This window comes from Echinops telfairi, unplaced genomic scaffold (genome assembly GCF_000313985.2).
Source record: "Echinops telfairi isolate 266 unplaced genomic scaffold, ASM31398v2 ScPeMD7_5592;HRSCAF=6446, whole genome shotgun sequence".
Lineage (NCBI taxonomy): Eukaryota > Metazoa > Chordata > Mammalia > Afrosoricida > Tenrecidae > Echinops > Echinops telfairi.
In genome coordinates this window covers 28,912,531-28,935,875 of record NW_022109491.1, presented here as the reverse complement: position 1 = coordinate 28,935,875, position 23,345 = coordinate 28,912,531, and the positions used below count along the sequence as shown (strand labels likewise).

Here is a 23,345-nt window from a genome sequence, read left to right as displayed (position 1 = left end):
GTTCATAGGAAAATTCCATGTGATTACTTTTTATTCCATTTTCCCAGGAACTGTATGAAGCCTTCCCATGCCCTCCCCTTATGATCAGATGTCTCATGAAACAAATTCTAGTGTGAGCAAGTCTGTCTCCACTTGGAGCCTACTGCCTTAAAGGCTGCCAAAGGGCAGGCCAACCAGCCTGACAGATTCATGGGCCCTATGTGATAAATCTGTAGGCAACTGGACATCCCCTTACAGAGGGTTTGCGGGGAAGAGACGAGCCAGTCAGGTGCAGTGTAGCAATGATGAAACATGTAACTTTCCTCTAGTTCCTAAATGCTTCCTCCTCTCCACTATCATGATCCCAATTCTACCTTACAAATCCGTGTAGACCAGAGGATGTACACTGGTACAGATAGGAACTGGAAACACAGGGAATCCAGGACAGATGATCCGTTCAGGACCAGTGCTGAGAGTGGCAATACCGGGAAGGTAGAGGGAAGGTGGGGTAGAAAGGGGAACCGATTACAAGGATCTACATATAACCTCCTCCCTAGGGGATGGACAGCAGAAAAGTGGGTGAAGGGAGACGTCAGACAGTGTAAGACATGACAAAATAATAATAATTTATAAAGTATCAAGGGTTCATGAGGGAGGGGGTGGGAGGGAAGGAGGAGCTGATACTAAGGGCTCAAGTAGAAAGCAAATGTTTTGAGAATGATGGTGGCAACAAATGTACTAATGTGCTTGACACAATGGATGGATGTATGGATTGTGATAAGAGTTGTACGAGCCCCAATAAAATGTTTTTTTTTTAAAGTCTTAATAATAGGCTAAAGAGTCTTCCAACATCAAGAAAGAAAGGACAAATCATTCAAGAACAAAGCCAGGACAATGTTTAGTGCCATAGAATCCATCCCAGTCACAACAACCCTGGAGTCACACTGCCCCATGGGTTTCCCAGGCTGCAATCTTTACAGGAGCCGATCACCAGGCCTTGTCTCCAAGGAGCCACTGGTGTGTTCCAACTGCCAGTCTTTCAGTTTGAAGCCAAGTGCTGAACCTTTGCACCACCAGGGAGGGCTCCCTTGTTAGGATAGTAAAACCAAAATAAATAAATAAATAAAACTCACTGCCATTGAGTTAATTCTGACTCATAGCAACCCTAAAGGGCAGGGTGGAACTGCCCTTGTGGGCCTGTAAGACAGTAACTCTGCATGGGCGTAAAAGGCCTCCACTGTCTCCCGAGGAGTGGCTCGTGCTTTTGAACTACTGGCTTTGCGATTAGCAGCAGCCCAACGCGTACCCACTATGCCACCAGGGCTCCAAGTGTAACAGTTCAGATAAAACAACTACACCCACTGCCCTCCCACAATGCAGTGAGTGTGTGAGCATAGTGGCTCATACAGAGCAATTGGGTCGTGCTGCATGGACAGGAAATAGGAGGGGCCTTCTGGCATGAGTGGAAACAAAACCCACGACCCTCAACTTTCCAAGTGCCCAGCCACTTCTGCTACTCACTGTGTCCTGGCTTCCCTCAAACATGCCCACCTGATAGCCTCCCCTGAATCAGAGTACACCTGAACTGCTATAGAAGCTAGGGTTCATCAGAAGCACAAGACCCCCAGTCTTCCAGGAGACACAGCAATGAGGGGCCTAGGACTCTCTCTTTACTTCAGTCTTCGTGAAGACTGGCATCAGTTGAAAAAGCACAATTTACAGAACAGTTATACTAGATGTGTTTGTGTGTTGTGATCAAAGTGCCTGGCTCCCTGCTGAGCTGGCACAGTAATGAGGGCTAGCCTTTTCGAACGTCTAGCGTCATGGGCAGCCGTCTTCTCTGCTGAGTGCGGTTTCCCTCCACTGAGCTTCAGAGGAGTACTGACTGGTTGGGACAACAGGATGGGCTCCAGACAGGTGCTGGAAGTGCCAGCTCTTCTCTGCTCCTTCTTCCTCTTCATCAACCTCTCGGGGCTCTGGAAGAGGAGGTACAGGGGTGCAGGTAGTGGGAAGCAGCTCTGTTAGGGGAAGGTGAGAGGAGGAGTCTCTTTGCTTCTGGGTGCTGACCCTACTCCCTCTGAACCACAAGTCAGGTCCACTGGGATTTTGGTAAAGGGAGTTTTGGAATTTATCCTGTTCCAAATAAGGGTAATCTGTTCTACCCATTCTCTTGGTGGCCGATTTTCCTCAGGCCACTGGAGTAGAAGGAAGTGGAAAACTAGTCAGACCTAAGGCATTCCAGAATCTCATCCAGCAGAGAATAGCAGCAGGTTTGGCCCACTGCCCCGCTATAGGGGCGCAGTACCCTGATTGCTGAGGCTGCCGTTGGCGCCTGTTAGAAGACCCAGGGCTGGAAAGCTCCAAGGCTTCCAGGTTTGAGATGTGCCCTGAGCTCAGTCTCATCTCTTCTACACCCCCACCTCCCTGTGTCTGCACAAGAGCACCTTCAGACACACCTTTCTTTCTTTCACTTTCTTTCTGCTTGTTAGCGATTTGATACTAAATAACGGAGTTGGAGGTGAAAGTGACATTCTAAATGTTCCTTTCCAGGAAAAAGGTAATTAAGGGCTCTTCCATCAAAATGCAATGTCTTAAAAAAAATTTTTTTTTTTGTTAACTAAAAATACAAAGGTCAAAAATAAAATAATACAAAGGTCTTTTAATTAGCCGCCATCATTTCAAGTCTTTGCACACTTCTCACTTTTGTATCCAGGCCTGCCTTATGCCCCTGTTTCGGGCGATAGCCTGCCCACTCCCCAGTACTTCCATTTCCCTCACCTACTTCTCCTTTGTGCCTTAGCTCTTAAACTGTCTTCTAACGTACTACCCCATTCAATCATTCATTATGCTTACTGATTATTGTCTCTTCCCGCTCCCCACCTCTCACCACTCCCACAAGGACAGGGATCTTTATCTGTTAGAGTCAGTGCTGATTCCTGAGCTTCTAGTTGCGTTTGGCACATAACAAGCACAATGCTGAATAAACATTTGATGGCTGAGTGAATGAAAAGAAGAAAGAAATGTGTAGCCTCCATTTATTACTGAGCAGATGACCTAACTACATAGGTGTGTTTCTGGACTCTATTCTAACACAATGCCTATTATATAATAAGCACTCGGTAGGTGTTGGTTAAATGAATGAACAACCTAGAAGGTTAAAGAGTATCCTCAGCATTGTTGATTGAATTGGAACATAAATGGAATGTCATTGCTCTAGAAAGAATCTTAAGATGACATTTTTTTGTTTAGGAGAAAAAAACCCATGTACTGCCCTTCTTTTCTGTAACTGGATATTAGAACATTTATTCTACTGAACCCCACAAAACCACATTTCATGAAAAGACTTCTCAAGGATGCTCCTTCTGTCCTTTCAGGATTCCACCAGTGTTGTGGCTGCCCTTCTGATAAACTTCAAAAGCTCCTTGCTGCCTCATCTTCCAGTTCATTTCCATGGATCAAGCAATTTTCTGATGATTGCCCTTTTCCCCAGATCAAAGATATACCAAACATTTTATTCAGAGGTAAACATCCGTCATTATTCAGCAAAACAATGACTACCTTTTTTTCCTCGCAATTTAGATGGTGAGACAATGTCTGGGCTAACAGTGAGGTGATTCCAGGAAGAGGTGGGAAGGTTGGGTGGGGGGCCGGGGCAGGTAGCTCCTTCTATTTCCTTCAGCTCCTGGAATTGTGTTCTCCTCAGGGAGAGCTGAGAGCCTGAAGGAACGAAATGAAGAGTTTTTTGACTTCTAAAAACATTCTCCTTTGTCCTCTTTAAATCCTAATTAGATGCATTTCCCTTCTCATTGCTTTATAGAATTATTGGGCTTTACCCACTGAGCTCCCTCAGTTTCTGTGAGCCTTGGGCTACTGACCACAAGTTTAGCAATTTAAATCCACTAACTGCTCCTCGAGAGAAAGATGAGGCTGCCTGCTCTTGTAAAGACTTACTGTCTCAGAAACCCTGCATAGGGTCCCTGAGTCAAAACCAACTCAATGGCAGTGGGTTTGATTTTAAGTTTGGGGAGCCACGGAAGCCAAGCTCTACCCCACCCCAGGCTCTCCTTCCTGCCTGTGGTTCACAGCCACCCCACAAATGCTTCCACCTGGCCGCCGCGTTGTGTACGCACTCAGCACGGGCTTTGCATGAGTGAGGGAGCTTACCACAAATTAGAGACCAAGCAATAACCACAGTGAAAAGGTTGGCCAACCTGGTGACTGGTGGAAATGCTTCTCCGCTGGGTTTGTGCCTTCTTTTCCTCACTGCTCGCTGGGCCTCCCTGCCTCCTGTGGCTGTCCTTTTAATCTGGAGACTCAGAGACTAGCCCTGTTTCATCCATTCCCCTGCGGCAGGTACTGTTCAAACCATTCCTGTCTGCCTACCCCTCCCACTAGGGTAGAAACTTTCCCTTCTGCCGCAACATTGGTACCTGATCCCTTCCTCTGTGTCTCCTGACCTCCGAAGGAGCAGAATCCCTGAGGAGAAGGCACCCAGAAAGAAATTCTGGTGTTTGAAAAATACAGAACAAAATTGCTCCTAGCCCCTAATTGTGCAGCACAGCTTGTTTGTTATAATAGTTTTTCTTCTCTGTACTGACCGTCTAGATTTTCAACAACCATCAAACCCCCATGTGGGTTCCACATCCTGTTGTTGGGTTTAAAGTGTTCTTTGCTCAGATTCTGTTTTGTTTAGGTCTTCTCCCCCTGGCAACGGCAGGCGAACTCAGGGCTCTCTTTAAAAGTGATCCAGGAAGATGGATTATCTGTGGAACAAAGGAGATTGTAAGTGGCTGCCTCCAGTGTTTATGTTTGCTTCCCTAAGCTTTGTGTGTGCGCTCCCTGCGGGATGACTTCTGTTATGTAACGCAGGGGTTGGGGTTTCTAAAAGGCCCAACACAACCATTTCAGGGCTGCCAGTCTACAGGTAACTCCAGTGCCTGGGGGAAGAGAGATAAAATCAACTAAGAATCAGAAGCCCATGATGTTGTCAAGGGGTTTCAAGCCAGCCTTCCTATATGGGCATAGCAACTCAGTTGGCCCTGTGCCAGGCTCAATCGTGACCACTCACTATGCCAGGCTGCTCAAGAGAGCTAAAGGAAATATCTCCACTCTGGAGATAATTAGCCCAAGGTCATCATGTATTAACACCGCGTTTTGTTTTAAGTCAGTGAAGTGCTTGTTTTGGAAGAGCACAGACTGTCACGGGACCCTGGCTCAAAAGCAGGAAAGCAAGATGCAGAATGTCCGTGTGCTGTAGGGAGACAGAATTGTGATCTGTGGGCTTCTGGTATTGCAGGCATGCCAGCGCACAGAAGCTGTTCAACGCCCTGAGCCATCCTGCGCGGGAGAACTGGAGTCCTCTGAAGCTACTCTCAGCCAGACTCCCAGAGCTGGACTGGTGAGCTCTGGTCTCCTGTTGTTAGATGGGATTTCAAGTGCATTGGTTCTTTCTTTATGACTTCTCAGGGGGTCCATGGTAAAAGTAATAGTGACACACCATATAAAATGTTTTTCACCAGAGAGAAGCTCTCTAAAGGTTTCTTTTTCAGCAATTGAGTAAGAACTTCCTCATGTGAATTGGCACATCCAGGCTACCCTGACAAAAGTAGCATAAGAGCATTGTCTGTTTTTCCAGGTTTCTCCAGCATTTTGCCATCAGCAGCGTTAGTCGGGAACCTGTGATGAGGACCCATCTTCCTGTCTTGCTGCAGCAGTCTGAAATCAAGCCTCCTCTCAGAGTGGAAAATGACAAGGTAGAGGAGCTCACTGAATATACTGGGAATTCACAGGAAGATAATCCTGAGAGCCTGCCCTTGGATCTTGTGTGTCCATTAACAAAAGGAGCTCAGGTGGACTTCCCTTCTAAGACTCTCCACCTCCTGGGATACAGATGTCATGGTACACATGAGACTCACTCTATACAATGACTGTGTCCTACAGCAACATTAACCCTGGCCAGGTTCTTTGACAGTGATACAGCCCTGGCACCGGGCCCTGCCCTCCCCTTTGCTTCTCCATGTCTTTTACACCCTTACTTGTTTCTCTCATGCCATCAGTTCTTTCTCTGTGTGACAAGGACTTAGCTGGCACTGGTTGACACGTTGTGCTTAATAAGGGGGAGGAAGCCCGTGTTGTATGGGTCTTGCATCCCCAGGGTAAGGTGATACTTCACAAACATTCTTTTCCCAAGAGTGCACTTTAATCTGCTCCTGGCTCACAATTTCCTCCTCTTCACCCGCCTCCCACCATTCCTTTGGAATCATATGCTGTAATAAACTCACTCAAATAAGGGTGTTTATTTTGTTGTGCAAATCATGAAGATGCTCAGCTGCAAGAGGCAGTGGAAGCACTTAAGAAATCAGGAGCATCACTTTTCCCTTTGGCAAGAGTTTCCAGAGCCTGAAAATGCCAGTTTGTTATATTTTGTTAAAATGGTACACCGGGACTGACCATGAAGTCAGAAGACCTCGGGCTGTAAGCATCCATGCAGTGAGGCGAGCCACAAACAAGAGTCAGTTGCATGGAGCAAACCCAAGGGGCTACAAAGTAGGGGTACTGATCAGTCAGCACAAGAGCAGAACGTGGGGTTTCCAAAGACGAGGCATCCCTGGCCAGCTGTGGGCTGACGTGACCAGTTCAATTGATGAGTGCCACCAAGGTTAACTTCAGTAGAAGTTACCTGTGACTGAGCCTGTCCTAGGGAATCTTGGATATTGTGGGATAAAGCATAATCTCAGAGCTCTTGTCATATGCAGAGACATACTTAAGGGGTTATGTGACTCGACCTCGCTTGCTTGACTTCTCCTTTTTTCAGTGAATTTCTTCACGTTGCTTTGGAATTAACTACCTGAAAAGCAGCTGGTTCCCATGTGGTCGCGTAAGAAGGTTAGAACCATCCAACCTGGCTCCTTTCTCGAGAACCCCCACATTTTCCACACCCATGGGTGTGACCTAGCCCTGCCATGTGGCTTAGCGGGCACAGCAGCCAGAAAGAAGTCTCTCGGTGCCTCTGCTCTCCTCTGCTGCGCTTACCGCGTGCTCGGAACCTTTCCTGCCCACGACTTGTTACACAGAAGCCATGTTAGCCCCGAATGTCTTCTGTGCAGATCATTGTGGTCTCACACACTTAGGCTCTTGTATTTTGTTACTGTATTTTAATTGACCTTCCCACAAACCCACCAAAAGCCAGCTCCACAGAAATTTTTATAGGAACGCTACCAGGGGAATTCTAAGATAATGGAAATTTTCCACAAACTTATTGAAGCTCCCTGGTACTCTGTTCTATGCCAGGCACTCTTCTGAGCAATAAACACGTGTCTGTACGAGTTCAGCACATCCTCCCATCCACCCTGCAGCATCACGGAGCTGGGTGACTTCAAAACCACAAAAACCTAGATCCAGAGTCATCTTGACTCTCACACAACGCCGCAGCCTCTCGGTGGAATTGCAGACCCATGCGATGTTTCTTTTCCATAGGTCGTTGTCAGCATTGTCACCGGCCTCCCAGGCTGTCATGCTAGCGAGCTCTCTGCTTTTCTGGTCACGCTGCATAAGGAATATGGCAGGTTAGTGCGGCTGCTGCCTGTGTTTTGGGAGGAGGCACGCATAGCTTGGGCTTAGACACGCACAGGTTCCCCACTATGAATCCTCTCGTAAGCCAAAATGGTGTGAAGTGAAAAAGCAATACCATTAATTTATATGGGGAAATACCTTGAGCATTCCCATACCCCAAAGACAATCTACCAAGTCATACACAATGACCCAGAAAATCTAAAATAGCATTAATGTGTAGTGTTCACGGGGAGTCCTGGTGGCATCGTAGTTACACATTGGACTGCTAACCCAGCGGTTCTCAACCTGTGGGTCACGACCCCTTTGGGGCTCGAACAGCTCTTTCACAGAGGTCGCCTGGCTCCTAACAGTAGCAAAATTACAGTTCTGAAGTAGCAATGAAAATAATGTTTTGGATGGGGGTCACCACAACATGAGGAACCATATTAAAAGGTTGTAGCATTAGGAAGGTTGAGAACCGCTGTGCTAAACAAAAGGTCCGCAATTCAAAACCACCAGCCACTCCGTGGGAGAACGATACGGCTATCTTCTACTGCAAAAAGCAACAGTCTGGGAAGCCTGCGGGCTCAGTCCTACCTTGTCCTGTAAGGTCCTTGTGAGTTGAAAACAATTGAATGGCATGGTCTGGTTTTATCGGGGTGGGGGGGGTTGGCTTGGTGGTGTTCTCAGACACAGTCCACAGCCCTGGCTGAGACACGCTGAGTGCAGTTCTCTGGAAGGAGAGCTTGGGGACGCCGGGCTCGCTGCTCAGGCTGGCTCTTGAACAACTCACTGCAGGACATGCTGACGGCAAGTCTTCCCCGTTTGCCTTCCTTTGTAAAATCAAACCCTTTTTGGATTTCTTTCAGTTAGTGACAACAGGCGCTAAAATAGGTGGTTTGTTAAAATGAAGCAGCATATGAGCCCCCAATAAAATGTTCTCTTAATAAGAAATTTTAACAATGAAGCAGCATTAAGAGAACTTTCAAAAAGCAGGAGCTAACTGTACTAACCTGGGGTGTCATGGTATCAGCATAGTAGCCATCTATCCACCCACCCATTCATTTAACACATACGCTCTGCCCGTGCCCTGTATGCCAGGCATGGATCTCTTCAGTTCAACCGTCTGAATAGATACAGATATCACAGTCCTCATATTTCATTCTAGTTTGGGGAGACAGGCAATTAGCCAGATCCGCAAAACAGAGTACATCAGTCTTTGGAAAGGGCTGTGGAGAAAGTAGCAGTGGTGAAGACTGTAAGAGGGATGGAGGGTGGAGGGGCTGGAATTCCAAGTCTACACGACATATTCAGGGACGCTGTCACCAAGAAGATGGCATTTGAGTGATGGCCTGAGGGTGTAAAGGAAGATGCACTGCATACATCTAGAAGAAAAGCATTTTTGCAGCAAGACCTGCAAGTGCAGAGACCCAAGAGCATGCCTGGTCCGCCGGGAAATTGGGAGTCAGTAGGCATGGTGATGCTTCCAACACCACAAGGAGTCTGTCTGTGTGAGCTCAGGCACAGCCTGACACACGTTGGTCTAAATGACTGTGGGGAAAAAACCACTCATCCATCACTCCCACTTGGCTGGCCAGTTATGAAAAAACCCTTGCTGTTTAAACCAGGTATTCCCTCTCTAGTGAGTCAGCCCTAATATACAGCATCCTGTAAGAAGCTATCAAAGAACTGAGAAGAATGAAATTGCCTAAAGAATTGAGACTTTGGGGTGGGAGATGGAAGGCCTGGGCGAGTTTTGGAGAGATGTTAGGGGAATATCAGAACTTGGAGACGTGCTAAGTGACGAATCAGTTCTCCCCGGCTAGTGTCTACTGTGTTGTTGCTGGGTGACAGAGGCGAGGGCTGCCTAGACTGGCCTCCATGGGAACAGATCTTGTTCTGACCTTGTGGGTAGCAGCTGGCTCCTTTGTCCTTCTGCAAACATTCTGGGATCCTTCGCTTTGCTAACACTGGCCACCACACTGAAGCATCAGATAGGAAGGAACTGCTTGGCCAGAGGGAGTTTTTCTCAGTTCTGACACCTGTTGCTCATGTGCTTCCTGACCTCTTTCCCTGTAGCAAAGGGCTTCTTATCAGCTAGGACTGGGCTCTCACCAGCCATGGTCCTCCATCTTGTTCTGTAGTGCCAGGAGTGCTCTCCTGGCACAGTGTCTGTGGGAGTGTACAGGTCACATCTGAATCTGCTGTGGGAACTGGGTGAGTCCACAGGCCAGGCCATCGGGTGCTCGCCCCTCTCCGCACAGCTGAGATTGCGTTTGTCATTTCCAGGTGGATGGTGTACCGCCAACTCATGGACAGCTCCGAATGTTTCCATGCTGCCCACTTCCAGAGATACCTTTCCAGCGCCTTGGAGGCCCAGCAGAACCGCTCTGCCCGCCAGTCAGCCTACACCCGCAAGAAGACCAGACTACTGGTGGTGCTACAAGGGTGAGCAGTTAGAGGTCCACAGGGACAATGGTGCAGGAGTGGTACCCTTGCATTTACTAATTTTGCATGTGTGCAAACCTGGGCACAGAGCAAACTGCATAGGAGCCTGGGGGGGGGTGTGCTACACAGAGTCACCTTAATCGAGCCAGGACTTCAGTTGCCATCCTGTGGCCTAGAGTACCTGATATAGCTTGTGCACAAGTTTGAAGTTTGCCTTTTTCATCATACTATTCCCAAAGGTGTGCAATTGGAAGGAGGTTTCCTGGGCTCAGCTCTTTGCTCATCTGATAACAATAATGGGCCTTAGACCTATTCCTACATCCTCTGGATAAAGGAGCTTCACCCAATCCAGTCCTTCTTCCTGTGAAATTAACCAAGATGGCCCTATATTCTGCCATCTCCAAACACATTGTCCCTGAGATTAGATGGCTTGCTTGCCTGGGAGGGTTCCCTAGGACCTTCAGTGAGGGGCATGAATAGTCCAGCTGGGTGAGGACCTCCCCTTTCCTGATTATGTGCAGACCTGTGAATGTAGGTTCACTGACTGATGGAGTCCCGTGTACACAGAATTACCACGAGACATGAGGTGGTAAGTTTGACTGTGTGTGCAGCATGGCTCCCAGGCCCCTGGCTGTTGGATTGATGGGGTCCCCAATACTCTTTAACGGGTCCTAAGGAGTGACTTTGCAATTATGAAAAATATTGACAATTGACAATTATGAAAAATAAAGACAGATAGACAGTGGGGCACAGGGGCTCCTCGTCCCATGTCAGGACTGAGAAAGTGAATGTGTTTTCCAATGGGGATATCTAATGGAGCTTACAGATCTTTCATAAGGCATGCACATGGTACAACTAACATATAGATAGTAAATGGGTAATATCATAAGCAGGTAACATAATAAACAAGCAATGACGTGACCTAGTACTAGTTGACCTCACCACCCCCTGCCCTTCCCCAGGAGTTTGCTACATTTTATGGTGGTTTGACTATAGAACCCGATTGCTCTTATCTACAGATAACCTCAGGCACAGTGAAGTAGCCAGACACAGATATGATTCATCTATATTGTAGCTCCTTTACAGAGGTGGGGGGAGGTATTGGAGGGACTGTGTCCAGTCTTGAGAATGTATATTAAGATTTTTTTATATCTCACAACCATGAGGGTCTTCCCCCACCAGAGTCAGCTTTCCAGATCTGTAATTATGAGCATGGATGATTTAGCTGCATTACATTCTCATCCCACCCCTCAAATGACCACACCTGGCTGCAGCGGGGAACTTCCCTTGGCCTGTTCTAAGACCTTCCGGGGAGGAGCTCCCAGCTGGCCAGCCCATCACCACGCCAGGCCCAGAGGGGAGCAGGCCAGGTCAGGGAAAGCATGGGCGATGCTTTGCACTAGTGTCATTATGATCGCTAATAAAGAAGCTTGTGGCAGTCCTCACAAAGTACTTTTATTCTATGCTGTTGTTTGTGCTTGTAATAATTAATACTTGCAATTGGCTAGTTATTTCCAGTAACAAATGGGCCCAGCTCCCAAACCCTGTAGTCTCCTGGCTGTGATGATGAGAAACGAGGAAAGTAAGGCGAGTGATCAGGAGGCGGTGATAGGAATGTGCTGCCCGCCCGCCCCCCTCAGGCCACTGTTCCACGTCTTAAGACCTTGTCCTCAGACCTCTGCTCGGGCTTCTCTTCTGTCAGCCTACATAGGTCCTACAGAGGGCCCGAGGTTTTGGAAGCACGAAAGAAGAATCTGGGCCTGAAACCACTTGTTTTCTATTGCTTCTAATAGTCAAAAAAAAAGAGGGGGGTGTTGGCCCAATTCTGTCACCTTCTTCTGCTGGAGTTGGAGGTGTGGACCTGCAGGCAAAGATTATTTCATCTTCCTTTACTTCTGAGGGCATTCCTGACTCCTTGTCTCTGACTTTATCAGTCCGCAAAGTATCACCTGACCCAGCTGCTTCTGGACTGCCACGACATTGCATGACCCAGCCTGCTGCAGCCCTCTTAGAGCCAACATTGCCCAGCCTGACCCTGGGCCCTCCGATTTCCTGAAGTACTCCCATCAGACTATCGGCAGAATGCTGTGACTCCTCCCTCCCTAAAACTGAGTTGGCAGGAGCATAGAGCAGCTTCCTTTACAGCAGGCCCTTCTCCGGGGCAGAACTTTCCAAGCACATTGTTGAGGTTGCTGATAAAAGGAGACCCCAGAAGATTCCCCAGTTTGTAATTGTGCTCCCCCAAAAATTGGCTCATCGGGAGAAATCTGTGGTGTGGTGCGAGGTAGACTTTTCTCCTGCCCCCAAGTGGCTGTTGCCCTTTGACTTCCTACAGCAGCATGGGAAGTGAGCTTTGACACCCCATGCACTGCTTATGGTTGTCTTAAAATTTGAATCACTGCATTTGGATCAATTTTGAAATGACACAAATTTAGACGTGGAAGACAGATTCTTGCTTGTGAGGAGTTAGAGATGGAGGACAGAAAATAAGGGAGGCTAAAAGGGCAGCATGAGAGGTCCATGTGGAGTACCTTGATTGTGGCCGTGGTTACAGACATACACTCGGATGATGAAATCACAGAACTTAATGCTCACACAGACACAAATGAGGAAAAATAAAACTGGGATGACCCAAATGTTTCTAAATTAATTTTAAGGGGAGCCAACACGTGGGTTCTCCATCAGTCAGAATTGACTCAGTGGCAACAGGTTTGATTGTTCTTTGTGCGTGTGTGTCTGCTTATACCCTGGAGTGTGGTAGAAGTTGTTCTTTACAATTTCTACATTAAAAACCAACTGTCTCTCAAAATAAAAAGTGGATTAATGGCACACACATGCCCAGTCAAATAACAGCACTTACTTTGCAAACAGAAAACTACCCAACAGAGTCTTGAATGGAATCTCTGTTGTCTCGGGAAAGAAAGTGAAGTTCCTGCTGAGTTTGGTTTGGGTATGTTTTTTAGTTTTTGTTTTTAGTAAAGATTACTGACAAGAGCGGACAAACAAGAAAAGCCAGTTTCTTTCCTTCATTATACAGTCGGGGCAAGTTAGCCAAAGTGGCCCTGGTACAAGCTCTGGCAACTGGAGAGCCAGGCTTCCTTGTGGGCTGAGGGCTGGCTCCTTCCACTTGGAGGCAGGTCCAGGTTGGAGCACTGGGAGGGCCACAGCTGCTGAGGGAGGCAGGGGCTCCCTCTTCGTTTTTGTTCGTTTGTTCCCCTGGATTCTTTTATTTATTTATTCTAATTGTAATATATACAAAACACAAAGAGTGCTATTTTTAAAGAGTACAATTCAGTGACATTAATTATATTCACCGTGTTGTGCTAACAGCACCACAGTCCATTTCCAAACCTTTTTCATTACCCCAAGCAGAAATTCAGAAGCCCTTCTATAACTCCTCCCTGTCCCTGCCCCCAGCCCTTATTAACCATGAATGAACTTTTATCTCTATGTATTTATCTCACTACATACTTCATTTCAGTGAGGTCACATGTTTGTCCTTTTGTGCTTCGCTTATTTCAGCATAATGTTTGAAAGGCTCATCCATGTCACAGCATGTATCCAATTTCCCTGAGTAATAAGCCATCGTATGTCTACCACATTTTAGTTACTGATCTGTTGATGGACATTTGGCGTGTTGCTGTCTTTTGGCTCTTGTGAGTAGGAATGGTACAGTGAGCATCCGTGTACAAGTATCTGGTTGAATCCCAGCTTTCCATTTGAGTATCTGCTTCAGAGTGGGAGTGTCATATGGAAATTCTGTGCTTACAACCAAAAGCACAGCCCGGGCGTTGGTGCTGATCCCGAGCAGCCCCCTTTGGGTTCCAAAACCGTAACTGTTTACGGAGCTACTGGTGGTTTCGAACTGCTCACCATGCGAATTACAGCCCGGTGCTTAACCAGTCCACCACCAGGGCTGCTTTTGCAGAACTGCCTGGGAATTCCCTAGCCATTTTTTCTAAGGAAAATCCTATTGCATTAAAATGACCCAAGTCTTCAATCTTTGGTTTATAAGTCTTTCAACCTCCATTTCTACACTATGAAATGAGAGTGTGTATTCTCATACTGAACTTATGAAATAAAAAGCTCAAAATGCTTTTGAGTTTGTTTGTTTGTTTGTTTGTTTGAAGAGTACAAAAGATAATGCTGAGGAGCAAGGCTGAAGCAATGAAACACGTTGAATCCATTGGACGCTTCCAAGAAGAAACTAGAGGGAGCCCTGAGGGTGTGGTAGTCATGTGTTGGGTTGCATTTCACAAGGTCAGCAGCTCAAAACCACTAGCCTCTCCTTGGGAGAAAGTCCAGGCTTTCTACTCCTAGAAACAGTTCGTCTCGGAAACCCACAGGGGCAGTTCTGCCCTGTCCTATAGGGTTGCTTTAAGTCAGCATCGACTCGATGGTAACGTGAGAGGGAGAGAGCGAGAAGAGATTGAGGCAGTATGTGTCAGTCTGGTTTACTTCGTGCTAGGCGGTGTGCTGGTGTGTAGGCTATTCTGGCCACCAGGCCTACCGGAGCACTGCCGAGTCAGGGGAAAGAGCCCCACCCGGTGACATACACACATGCCTGGGCAGAAGAAGAAGTTTGTACGAGGTCCAAGGGAGCAGAAAGACTTTCGGCCTGGCAGGCACTTGCGTGGGGTTGGGTTGAGGTGAGTATGGGGATGTTATTGTTGTTGATAGGTGCCATGGAGTTGGCTCCGACCAGATCAGCCCTGTGTACAACAGAATGAAAACTTGCACGGTCCTATATACGATCCCCACAATTGTTCCTGTGTCTGAGCCCAGGGACGCAGCCACTGTCAATCTATCTTATTGAGGCCTTCCCTTTTTCCTGCTGTCCTCCACGTTACCGAGAATAATGTCCTCCACGTTACCGAGAATGATGTCCTCCACGTTACCGAGAATGATGTCCTCCGGGAACTGGGCTCTCCTGACAACATGTCCAAAGTATGTAAGGCGAAGTCTTGTCATCCTCTGAGGGACACTCTGGCCTTCCTTCTTCCAACACAGATTGGCTTGTCTTTTTAGCAGTCCATGGTACTTTCAATATTCTTTGGGAGCACCATAATTCAAATGTATCAATTGTTCTTCCATATTCAATATCCAGTTTTTACATGCATATGATGCAATGGAGAATACCATGGCTTGGGTCAGGCACACCTTAGTCCTCAAAGTAACATTCTTGATCTTCAGTACTCTAAAGAGGTTTTTTGCAGCACATTTACCTAATGCAATAGGTCTTGACCTCTTGACTTATGCTCTCTTGAGCATTGATTGTGGATCCAAGCAAGAAAAAAATCCTTGACAACTTCACCCTTTTCTCAATTTATCATGATGTTACCTATTATAATAGGTCCAGTTGTGAGGATTGTGGTTGTGTTAGTCTTGGTTGACTAGAGAAACAAATTCATAGATACTCATATGTGTATAAGAAAGAGCTTTATATAAAGAGTAGTTGTATATTAAGAAAACATAGTCCACATCAAGTCCATAAGTCTGATATTAACCCATATGTCCCATACCAGTCTATGAAGTCCTCTTCAGACTCACGCAACACATACAATGATGCCAGCCAAATGCAGGAAGATCACAGGCCAGTGGGTGGAAAGTCTTGTGGATCCACTGGCAGTGGAAGCATCTCATTGCTGGTATCGGTCTCCATGTGCCTCCTCCAGCTCCAGGGCTCTGGCTCCATCAGCACCTAACTCCATATAGCTTGTCATCAGGAATGTCAAGCAGAGAGGGTGTGTTCTGCCTCCAGGGAGGAAGTCAGGTGTTCCCAGAATCCTCAGGAGAAGGCCATGCTCACACAGAAGCCTCGCTGACTATGACCTGGTTAACAGGCTAGACTCCACCCCTTCGCAAGTTGACAGGAGATTATGTAACTGCCACAGTGTTCTTCCTTACATTGAGTTGTAATCCATACTAAAGGCTGCAGTCCTTGATCTTCATCAGCAAGATCTTCAATTTCTCCTTCCAGCAAGCAAGGTTGTGTCATCTACCTATCTCAGGTTAATAAGCCTTCCTCCAAACCCAATGCCACATTCTTCTTCATAAAATCCAGCTTCTCTGATGATTTGCTTACCATACAAATTGAACAAATATGTTGAGAATATACTATCCTGATTTTAACCATGCAGTATTCCCTTGTTCTATTCACACAACTGCCTCTTGATCCAGGTTCCTCATGAACACAATGAAGTGAGGTATTGCTGAGTTGTATAGAATTTCTGTTCCCAGTTGTTGGAAGTAGTGCTGTATCATTTTCCATGATGCCTGTACAAATGTATACTCCCACCAGTTGTGTATGAAGATACTAATCTCTCCACATCCTCCCCAGCATTTGTTGTTTTTCTGTTTTGTTTTTCATTTGGCTGTCATTGTCAGTGTAACGTGGTATCTCATCGTGAGTTTGATTTGCATCTCTCGGATGGCTAGTGATCATGAGCATTTTTCATACATTTGTTGGCCTTTTGGATGTCAGCTCTGGCGAACTGCCTTATTCATGTCATTTGCCCACATTTTAATTGGGCTATTCATCTTTCTTATTGAGGTGTTGCCATTTTATATAGATTTTAGAGATGAATCCCTTGTCCACTGTATTGCTGCCAAGAGTTGTTTCCCACTCTGCCTCTCTTTTCCCCTTTTGATGCACATAAGTGTCTTATTTGTGGTAAACCTCAGTCATCTGTTTTGTCTTCTGTGTGTGTCCTTCTTTATATCTTACATAATGAAAGGCCCTGAACTGTGTACCTGTTTTCTCATGGATGGTCCTTATGAGTTTACGTATAGGTCTTTGCTCCATCTTGAGTTCATTTTTTAATATGGGCTGAGGTATGAGTCTTGTTTTATTCTTCTGCAGATGGAGATCCAATTTTGCCAGCACTGTTTGAAGACACGACCTCTTTCCTATGTAATATTTTTGGCCCTTTGTCAACGATCAGTTTTCTGAAGGTGGATAGATTTTATTTCCAGGTTCTTCATTCTGTTCCACTGGTCTAGGTATCTACCATTGTGCCAGTACCAGGCTGTTTTTAACTACTGTGGCTGTGAATAGGTTTTGAGGTCGGGTAGTGTGAGACTTCCCATTTTGTACTTCTTCAGGAGATTTTTGCTTCTCCTAGGTCTCTTCGCTCTCCATATAAAGTTCTCACTTCAGTTTTCTATTTCTTTAAAGTAGTGGTTCTCAACCTTCCTAATGCCATGACCCTTTAATACAGTTTCTCTTGTGGTGAAGCCCCAACACCACCCAACGATAAAATTATTTTCGTTGCTACTTCATAACTGTAATTTTGCTACTGTTATGAGTTGGGCGACCCCTGTGAAAGGGTCATTTGACACAAACACACACACACACCCCCAACGGGGTTGAGACCCACAGGTTGAGATCCGCTGCTTTAAAGAATGAAGCTGGGATCTGGGTCAGAATTGTGCTGTATTTATAGATTGGTTTGGGTAGTATTGACATTTTCACAATATTAAGTTTTCATGTCCATGAACATGGAATATTCTCCCACGGAGGTACCATATAGACTCATGAATAAACCAAGAGTTGTTTTTGTTTTGTTTTTGAAGAACAATTTTCATTTTATTTCCTTTCAGGTTTGTTTTTCTTCAGCTTCTGATCTTTACATACATAGGCTTTGGAAGAGGTCGTGGGGCAGCACCTGCAAGTCTAAATTGAGGTGGGGGGGTTCAGTCCTTCCGGGCCTCACGTGACCAGTTCCTACCACCTTGCTGTGAAGGCACAACTCACGCAGTAATGCAGCTTCACATACAGCTTAGGAAGCACGTAGGCGTCGAAGACACTCGCTTCGGAAATGTCTCCACGGCCGCAGCCTCCACTATGTTCCTTATGATGAACTTCTTAATGGCCTTGGCTTTGGGCACACAGCGGGCGCAGTTTGTGCAGGGACCGTTGTTACGCCTTTTCTTTTCATCTCGGAAGCAAGGACACGAGAGAAAAGATCGACTGAGTTTTTCAGCACATTTTTAATGCAGTTTTTGTGGTAAAATTAGGTGTCTCGGCTTATACTCGAGTATATAAGGTAGGTCTCTTGGTTTCTTGTAGTAGAGTTCTTTGTTATCTCTGGCTGGGTTTAGTTTGAATATTTCATCCTTTGCTTGGCTATTATAAATGGCATTGTTTTCTTGATTTCTTTTTCAGAGAGCTCTTCCTTAGAGGAATCCAATTGATTTTTGTATGTTAATTTTGTATCCTGCCACACTGTCGAATCTTTTTATTGTTTCCAACAAATTTTTTGTCAAGTCTTTGGAAAGCCAGGTCTCTTTTTATAGATGAGTTGTTTATAGAAACTCAGGAAATGGCTCTGGCCGGCTAGACCTATCCTCTCCCACCCACTGGTCTCCCTAGGACACAGGCAGGCCCCCTTGATCTACAAGGTTAGCCATCCATTTTGTATTCTCTCCATAAGAACAGACTTTCTGGGCCAGTTGGGGAAATGGGCTCCACAAGATAAAGAGGGTCTGGACAGTGCGGGCGGAACGATGTGATCGCCTCCCTGGGGGACGGACCACAGAAAAGTGGGTGAAGGGAGACATCGGACAGAGCAAGATATGGCAAAATAATAATTTATAAATTATCAAGGGCTGAGGGAGGGGGAAGCAGGGAGGGAGAGGAAAAAATGAGGACCTGATGCCTGGGGCTTAAGTGGAGAGCAAATACTTTGAGAATGATGAGGGCAATGAATGTACAAATGTGCTTTACACATTGATGTATGCATGGATTGTGATAAGAGTCGTATGAGCCCCTAATAAAATGATTTAAAAAAAAAAAGATAAAGAGGGCCTGTCCAAGGTTTCATGTCCAATTCTCTCATCTGCCTTTGGCACTGAACATCTTAGCACTGGAAAACCACTGCCCTTCTCACTGGGGAGACAGTAAACTAGCAAGGGAGAAAATACAGCGTAGGTTGCTGATGATCAGTGTTTTAGAAAACAGATGAGGTGGGCTTGGGGAGCAGTGGTAAGTACCAGAGGGGGGGCTGCTGTTTCCATGGGGAATGGAGAGTTTCGGATGGTCTGTCTCAGAAGAGGCAGTGTGAGAAGAGGGTCAGAAAGGTGAGGGATTGAGCCAGGAAGATAATCCGAGAAGAACATTGTAGACAAAAGGACAGTGACTGTCAAGGTGGGAGCATGTTCAGAGAACAGCCAAGAAGCCAAGGTGGCTGGATTATAATCAGTTAACGGTAGGAGAAGGGCCTGTTCCCGGTCTCGTGGGAGGCTGATCACAGATGGTCTTGTGGGCCATCCAGAGGATGCTGGCTTGCTCACTGGGATGGAGCCAGTAGAGGGTTTTGAGCAGAAGAGTGACATGATCTGACTGAGTTTAGAGGCTCCCTCTGACTTCTATGTTGAAACAGGCTAGAGAGGCAAGGATAGAAGAAGGGAAGTTGATCACAAGACAGGTAGCACTGAGGACCAAGTGGTAACTGTGGAGGTATCAGCTGTGATCCCATTCTAAGCCTGGCATAAAATGTACTAATAGAGTAGACAGTGGTGTAAGATGTAAAATGGGGTCAAAGAAGACTCCAAATAAATCTTTTGATCCAGCAGCTAAAAGCTAGAATCCCCTGGGGAAAGGGATAAAAGCCTTGGGAGAGCAGCGGCTGGGTTGGGGGGGCGTCATGAACAGAAATGAAGAGACCACATTGGATCTGTGCATTTGAAATTTGGAAGGAGCCTCTAGGCCCGAGTATTTGACTTGTACAGAGGTTCCTGGTGCTCTGCCACGCCCTCCTTATCCCCACCCCCATTGTCTTTACTGTTGTTCTCTGAGGTGATACGGAAAGGAAAACTGAAAGAAAATGGAGACCAAGGCAAGAACTTCTAGCTGCTTAGAAAACAGACCGTGTGACTGAGTCCCACCCTCAGAGCCCCGCCATCACCTGCAGGCTTGCTTTCTTGCCCAGTGAAGAGGAGCAGAGGGACTCTGGAGTGCAGACAGGCTGTGCACACTCCAGGGCCTCTCAGTCACACCCAGTAGCCCTACCAAGGGCTTCTTTGGGTTTTCCTTCCCCCCCGTGCTCACTCCCCCGCAACAGCTTGTCCCCCTTTCTCACTCCTGCAACCCCAATCTCCATCTAACACCTCTCCCCCACCCCACTTCTTTTTTTCTTCCAGCTATACAGATGTTATTGATGTTGTCCAGGCCCTGCAGACCCATCCAGACTCAAATGTCAAGTCCTCCTTCGCCATTGGTGCCATCACGGTGTGTGTGGAGCCTCTGAGCTGCTACATGGAGCACAGGTAATATTTAGGACCGCCTCAGGCCGTCAGGATGGGTGTTGAGGTGTACAGAAAGTGAGTTTTTTTCCACCCACCAGGAAGAAGTACACATCTTTAGAGTGTGGTTTGTCTTAGGAGCACATCAGTAGATCTTACATATAGTAAATGGTCACTTATTCTTCCATTAGTGCAAGGTTCTCAAACAACAACAACATTTGGCCTGGCAGCTTCTCATCAGCTCTCTCTGTGCACTGAGGAGTTGTCCATCTGGAAGTGGGGCTTGAACTGGATTCTCCCGGAAGGAAAGGTCTGCCTTATGGTTGTCTTTCCTTTTTACTATAAGGGAGAGAGCTGTGTCCCGAGCACGGTCTTTGAAGTATCACAGTGTAACTGCATTTGGATGGATTAGTTCAGTATAATCATTCTGTTGTGTGGTTGAACATAATTGCCTTGGCCATTTTCCCACCTCCATCAGTCATAAAGGATATCTCTAGTTTTTCACTATCATAAATAATGCTGGGGAAAACATAGTTCCTCTAACAATTTTTGCAAATTTTAGATTCTTTCCTTAGACTAGATTCCTCCAAAGAATATTAATCAGATTGTTTCATCAACTTTATTGCTCATCACTCACAGTCCCAAATTGTTTTTTTGAATGGGTTTCACGGTTTACCCTGCCCTGTAGAGGCAGTGGCTGTTTCACCATCCAAGAACTCACTGGGCAACATGTCAGCTATTGTGTTGTCCCTTCGTAAAGCTGTTTGTCTTCCTCTCCCTTTAGCCCCCTGGAATGTACCCAGGTCTGGAATCATGTGTTTTTCTGGCTATTTCGTATCAGTCTCTGCTCCTGAATGCTCTGTCCTTAGACCTTCATCTGAAAAAGCTCCTTCCTCCATGTGCTCCAAGTGCATATCTTTAAGCTCCTGCTGGAAATTACCTTAGAGGCTGCTTCCTTAATTACCTTAGTTGACCCCTAGAAATGTCACCCCTGTTCACCTGTGACTTAGATTTTGCTTCCCCGACCCCCAAATAAGAAAGCCGGGTGGTCTGGTTTCCCTCGTGTGTGAGGTGGTGGAGTGAATGCCGCGCTGACGGCGCCATGTTCTGTTTGAGTGCCATGTTCACTCTTCTGCGCCACTCCTGCATCCGTGTCTCTCCGTCCCCGAGTGTTTTTAAAGATGACTTCTAAAGCAAAAGGTAGTCTCACGTGGCACTACATACTACCAAAGGTACTGTCATTAGAAGGTAGGAAAATAATAAGAAGGAATAGATGAAGATAGAATTATCCGAGACAGGTACTTTTCTACTATGTCCAAAAACGTTTAAGGCAGAGAAACCTTAAAGAGGAAATATAAAAGGGCTGAGGAAATGGCCACAAGTTTCTTTTTGTTTTTCCTCACCCAGCATCCCGTTTCCTCCCTCTCCTTCCCACCCCACCCCAGCCTCCTCATAGTCTTCAGTCTTTTCCCTTGGTGTGCAAAACCCACCCTTGCTGGTCCCTTGTTTCTTTTTCATTTCTTTAAAATAATGGTATCAGGAACTACTTCTCTTTATGAGATGGACTAACTTTCCTGAGCAGCCTGTCCTCCAGTTTTGTCTGTGTCATGAGGTGTTTGACAGACTCCTCGTCGTTTTTAAGGATGCATAATATTCCATTGTGTGTGCCAGAGTTTATCATTTCCTCCACAGGAAGAGTTTTTTCATTATCTCTGTCTTTTTCGCTATTACAGAAATTGACATAAACATGGGTGTGCATCTATCTGTTTGTATTTTATTCTTTATTTCTTCAGGGTATCTACCTAGTTGAGAGATTGCAGGATCATAAGTTATTTATATTCAGATACGTTTAAGGAAGCAGCGATACTGTTTTCCAAAGTGGTTGTACAATTCCCTAACCCCACCAGCACGTATGAATGTTCCAACCTCTCCACATCCTCTCCAGCATTTGTTATTTTCTGTTGTTGTTTTCCTTTTAATTTTGCTCACACTGACAGTATCCCATTATAGTTAATTTTACAGCTAATCGCAACTAATGCTCTTGATTGAGCATTTCAGAGGATCCTTGGATGCCTGGATGTTATCTTTAGCAGATCATCCTCTTGTATCTTGTGCCCATATTTTAATTGGGTTATTTGTGTTTTTCTTATTAAGGTATTGTAGTTTCTTACAGATTTTTTTTAATTAGCCCTTTATCTGATTTATCATTGTCAAATGTTTTTTCCCCCCGATCTGTGGATTTCCTTTTAACTCTTTTGATGTACATAAATGTCTTATTTATTTTTACAAGAGCCCACTCCTTTATTTTGTCTTCTGTAGTGTGAATGTAGGAACCCTTGTGGTATAGTGGTTATGCATCGGACTGGGATCAGTAAGGTCAGGTGTTTGAAACCACAAGCATCTTCACAGGAAAACGACGGGGCTTTCTACTCCCCTAACAAGTCACAGTCACAGAAACTCACAGGGGCAGTTCTACCCTGTCCTGTAGGCTCGCTGTGCGTTGCAGCAACTCAACAGTGAGTTTGGTTTTTTGTTTAGTGTGTGGGTTTTGTTTTGTTTTGTTTCTTTATGTAGCGCATTTGTCCCTTGTATGTTTCTCTCTCCCTCTTTTTTATAATTGATGATCCTTATAGCTCTGGGGTTTACAGGTAGGTCTTTAGTCCATATTGAATTTGCTTTTGTACATGGTATGGGTCTGGTATCATTTCGTGAGGGGTGGGTATCATTCTTTTGCATGTAGAGACCCAGTTTGTTCAGCACTATGTATTGAGTCTCTCTTCCCCATTTAATGTGTTCTAGTCCTTTATCGAAAGTCAGGTATCTGCAGGTGCTTGGCTGTGTTTTTTAGGGTCTCGTCAGTTTTAATCCATTGGTCTTCACGTCTGTCATACCAACTGCTGTGATAATCATGGCTAAACACTACATTTTGATATCTAGGCGTGAAAGGCCAGATGTTGTTGTTGTTTTTTTAAATAGGTTTTTTTTTAAATCATTTTATTGGGGGCTCGTACAACACTTATCGTAATCCATATATCCATCCATTGTTCTAAAGCACATTTCACATTTGTTGCCATCATCCTTTTCAAAACATTTTCTTTCTACTTGAGCCCTTGGTATCAGCT

General features: G+C 45.8%; 1 protein-coding gene across 1 annotated transcript in view; it reads left to right on the top strand.

The window, feature by feature from the left end:
- Positions 1–23,345, top strand: part of DNAAF9 (dynein axonemal assembly factor 9) — a 133,364-nt gene that overhangs the window by 84,478 nt on the left and 25,541 nt on the right. The window contains exons 20-26 of the mRNA XM_045295539.1: positions 3,354–3,500; positions 4,673–4,761; positions 5,276–5,377; positions 5,615–5,732; positions 7,456–7,544; positions 9,820–9,978; positions 20,122–20,247. Coding sequence (XP_045151474.1) covers positions 3,354–3,500; positions 4,673–4,761; positions 5,276–5,377; positions 5,615–5,732; positions 7,456–7,544; positions 9,820–9,978; positions 20,122–20,247 — 830 coding nt within the window. The remainder of the gene's footprint in view (positions 1–3,353; positions 3,501–4,672; positions 4,762–5,275; positions 5,378–5,614; positions 5,733–7,455; positions 7,545–9,819; positions 9,979–20,121; positions 20,248–23,345) is intronic.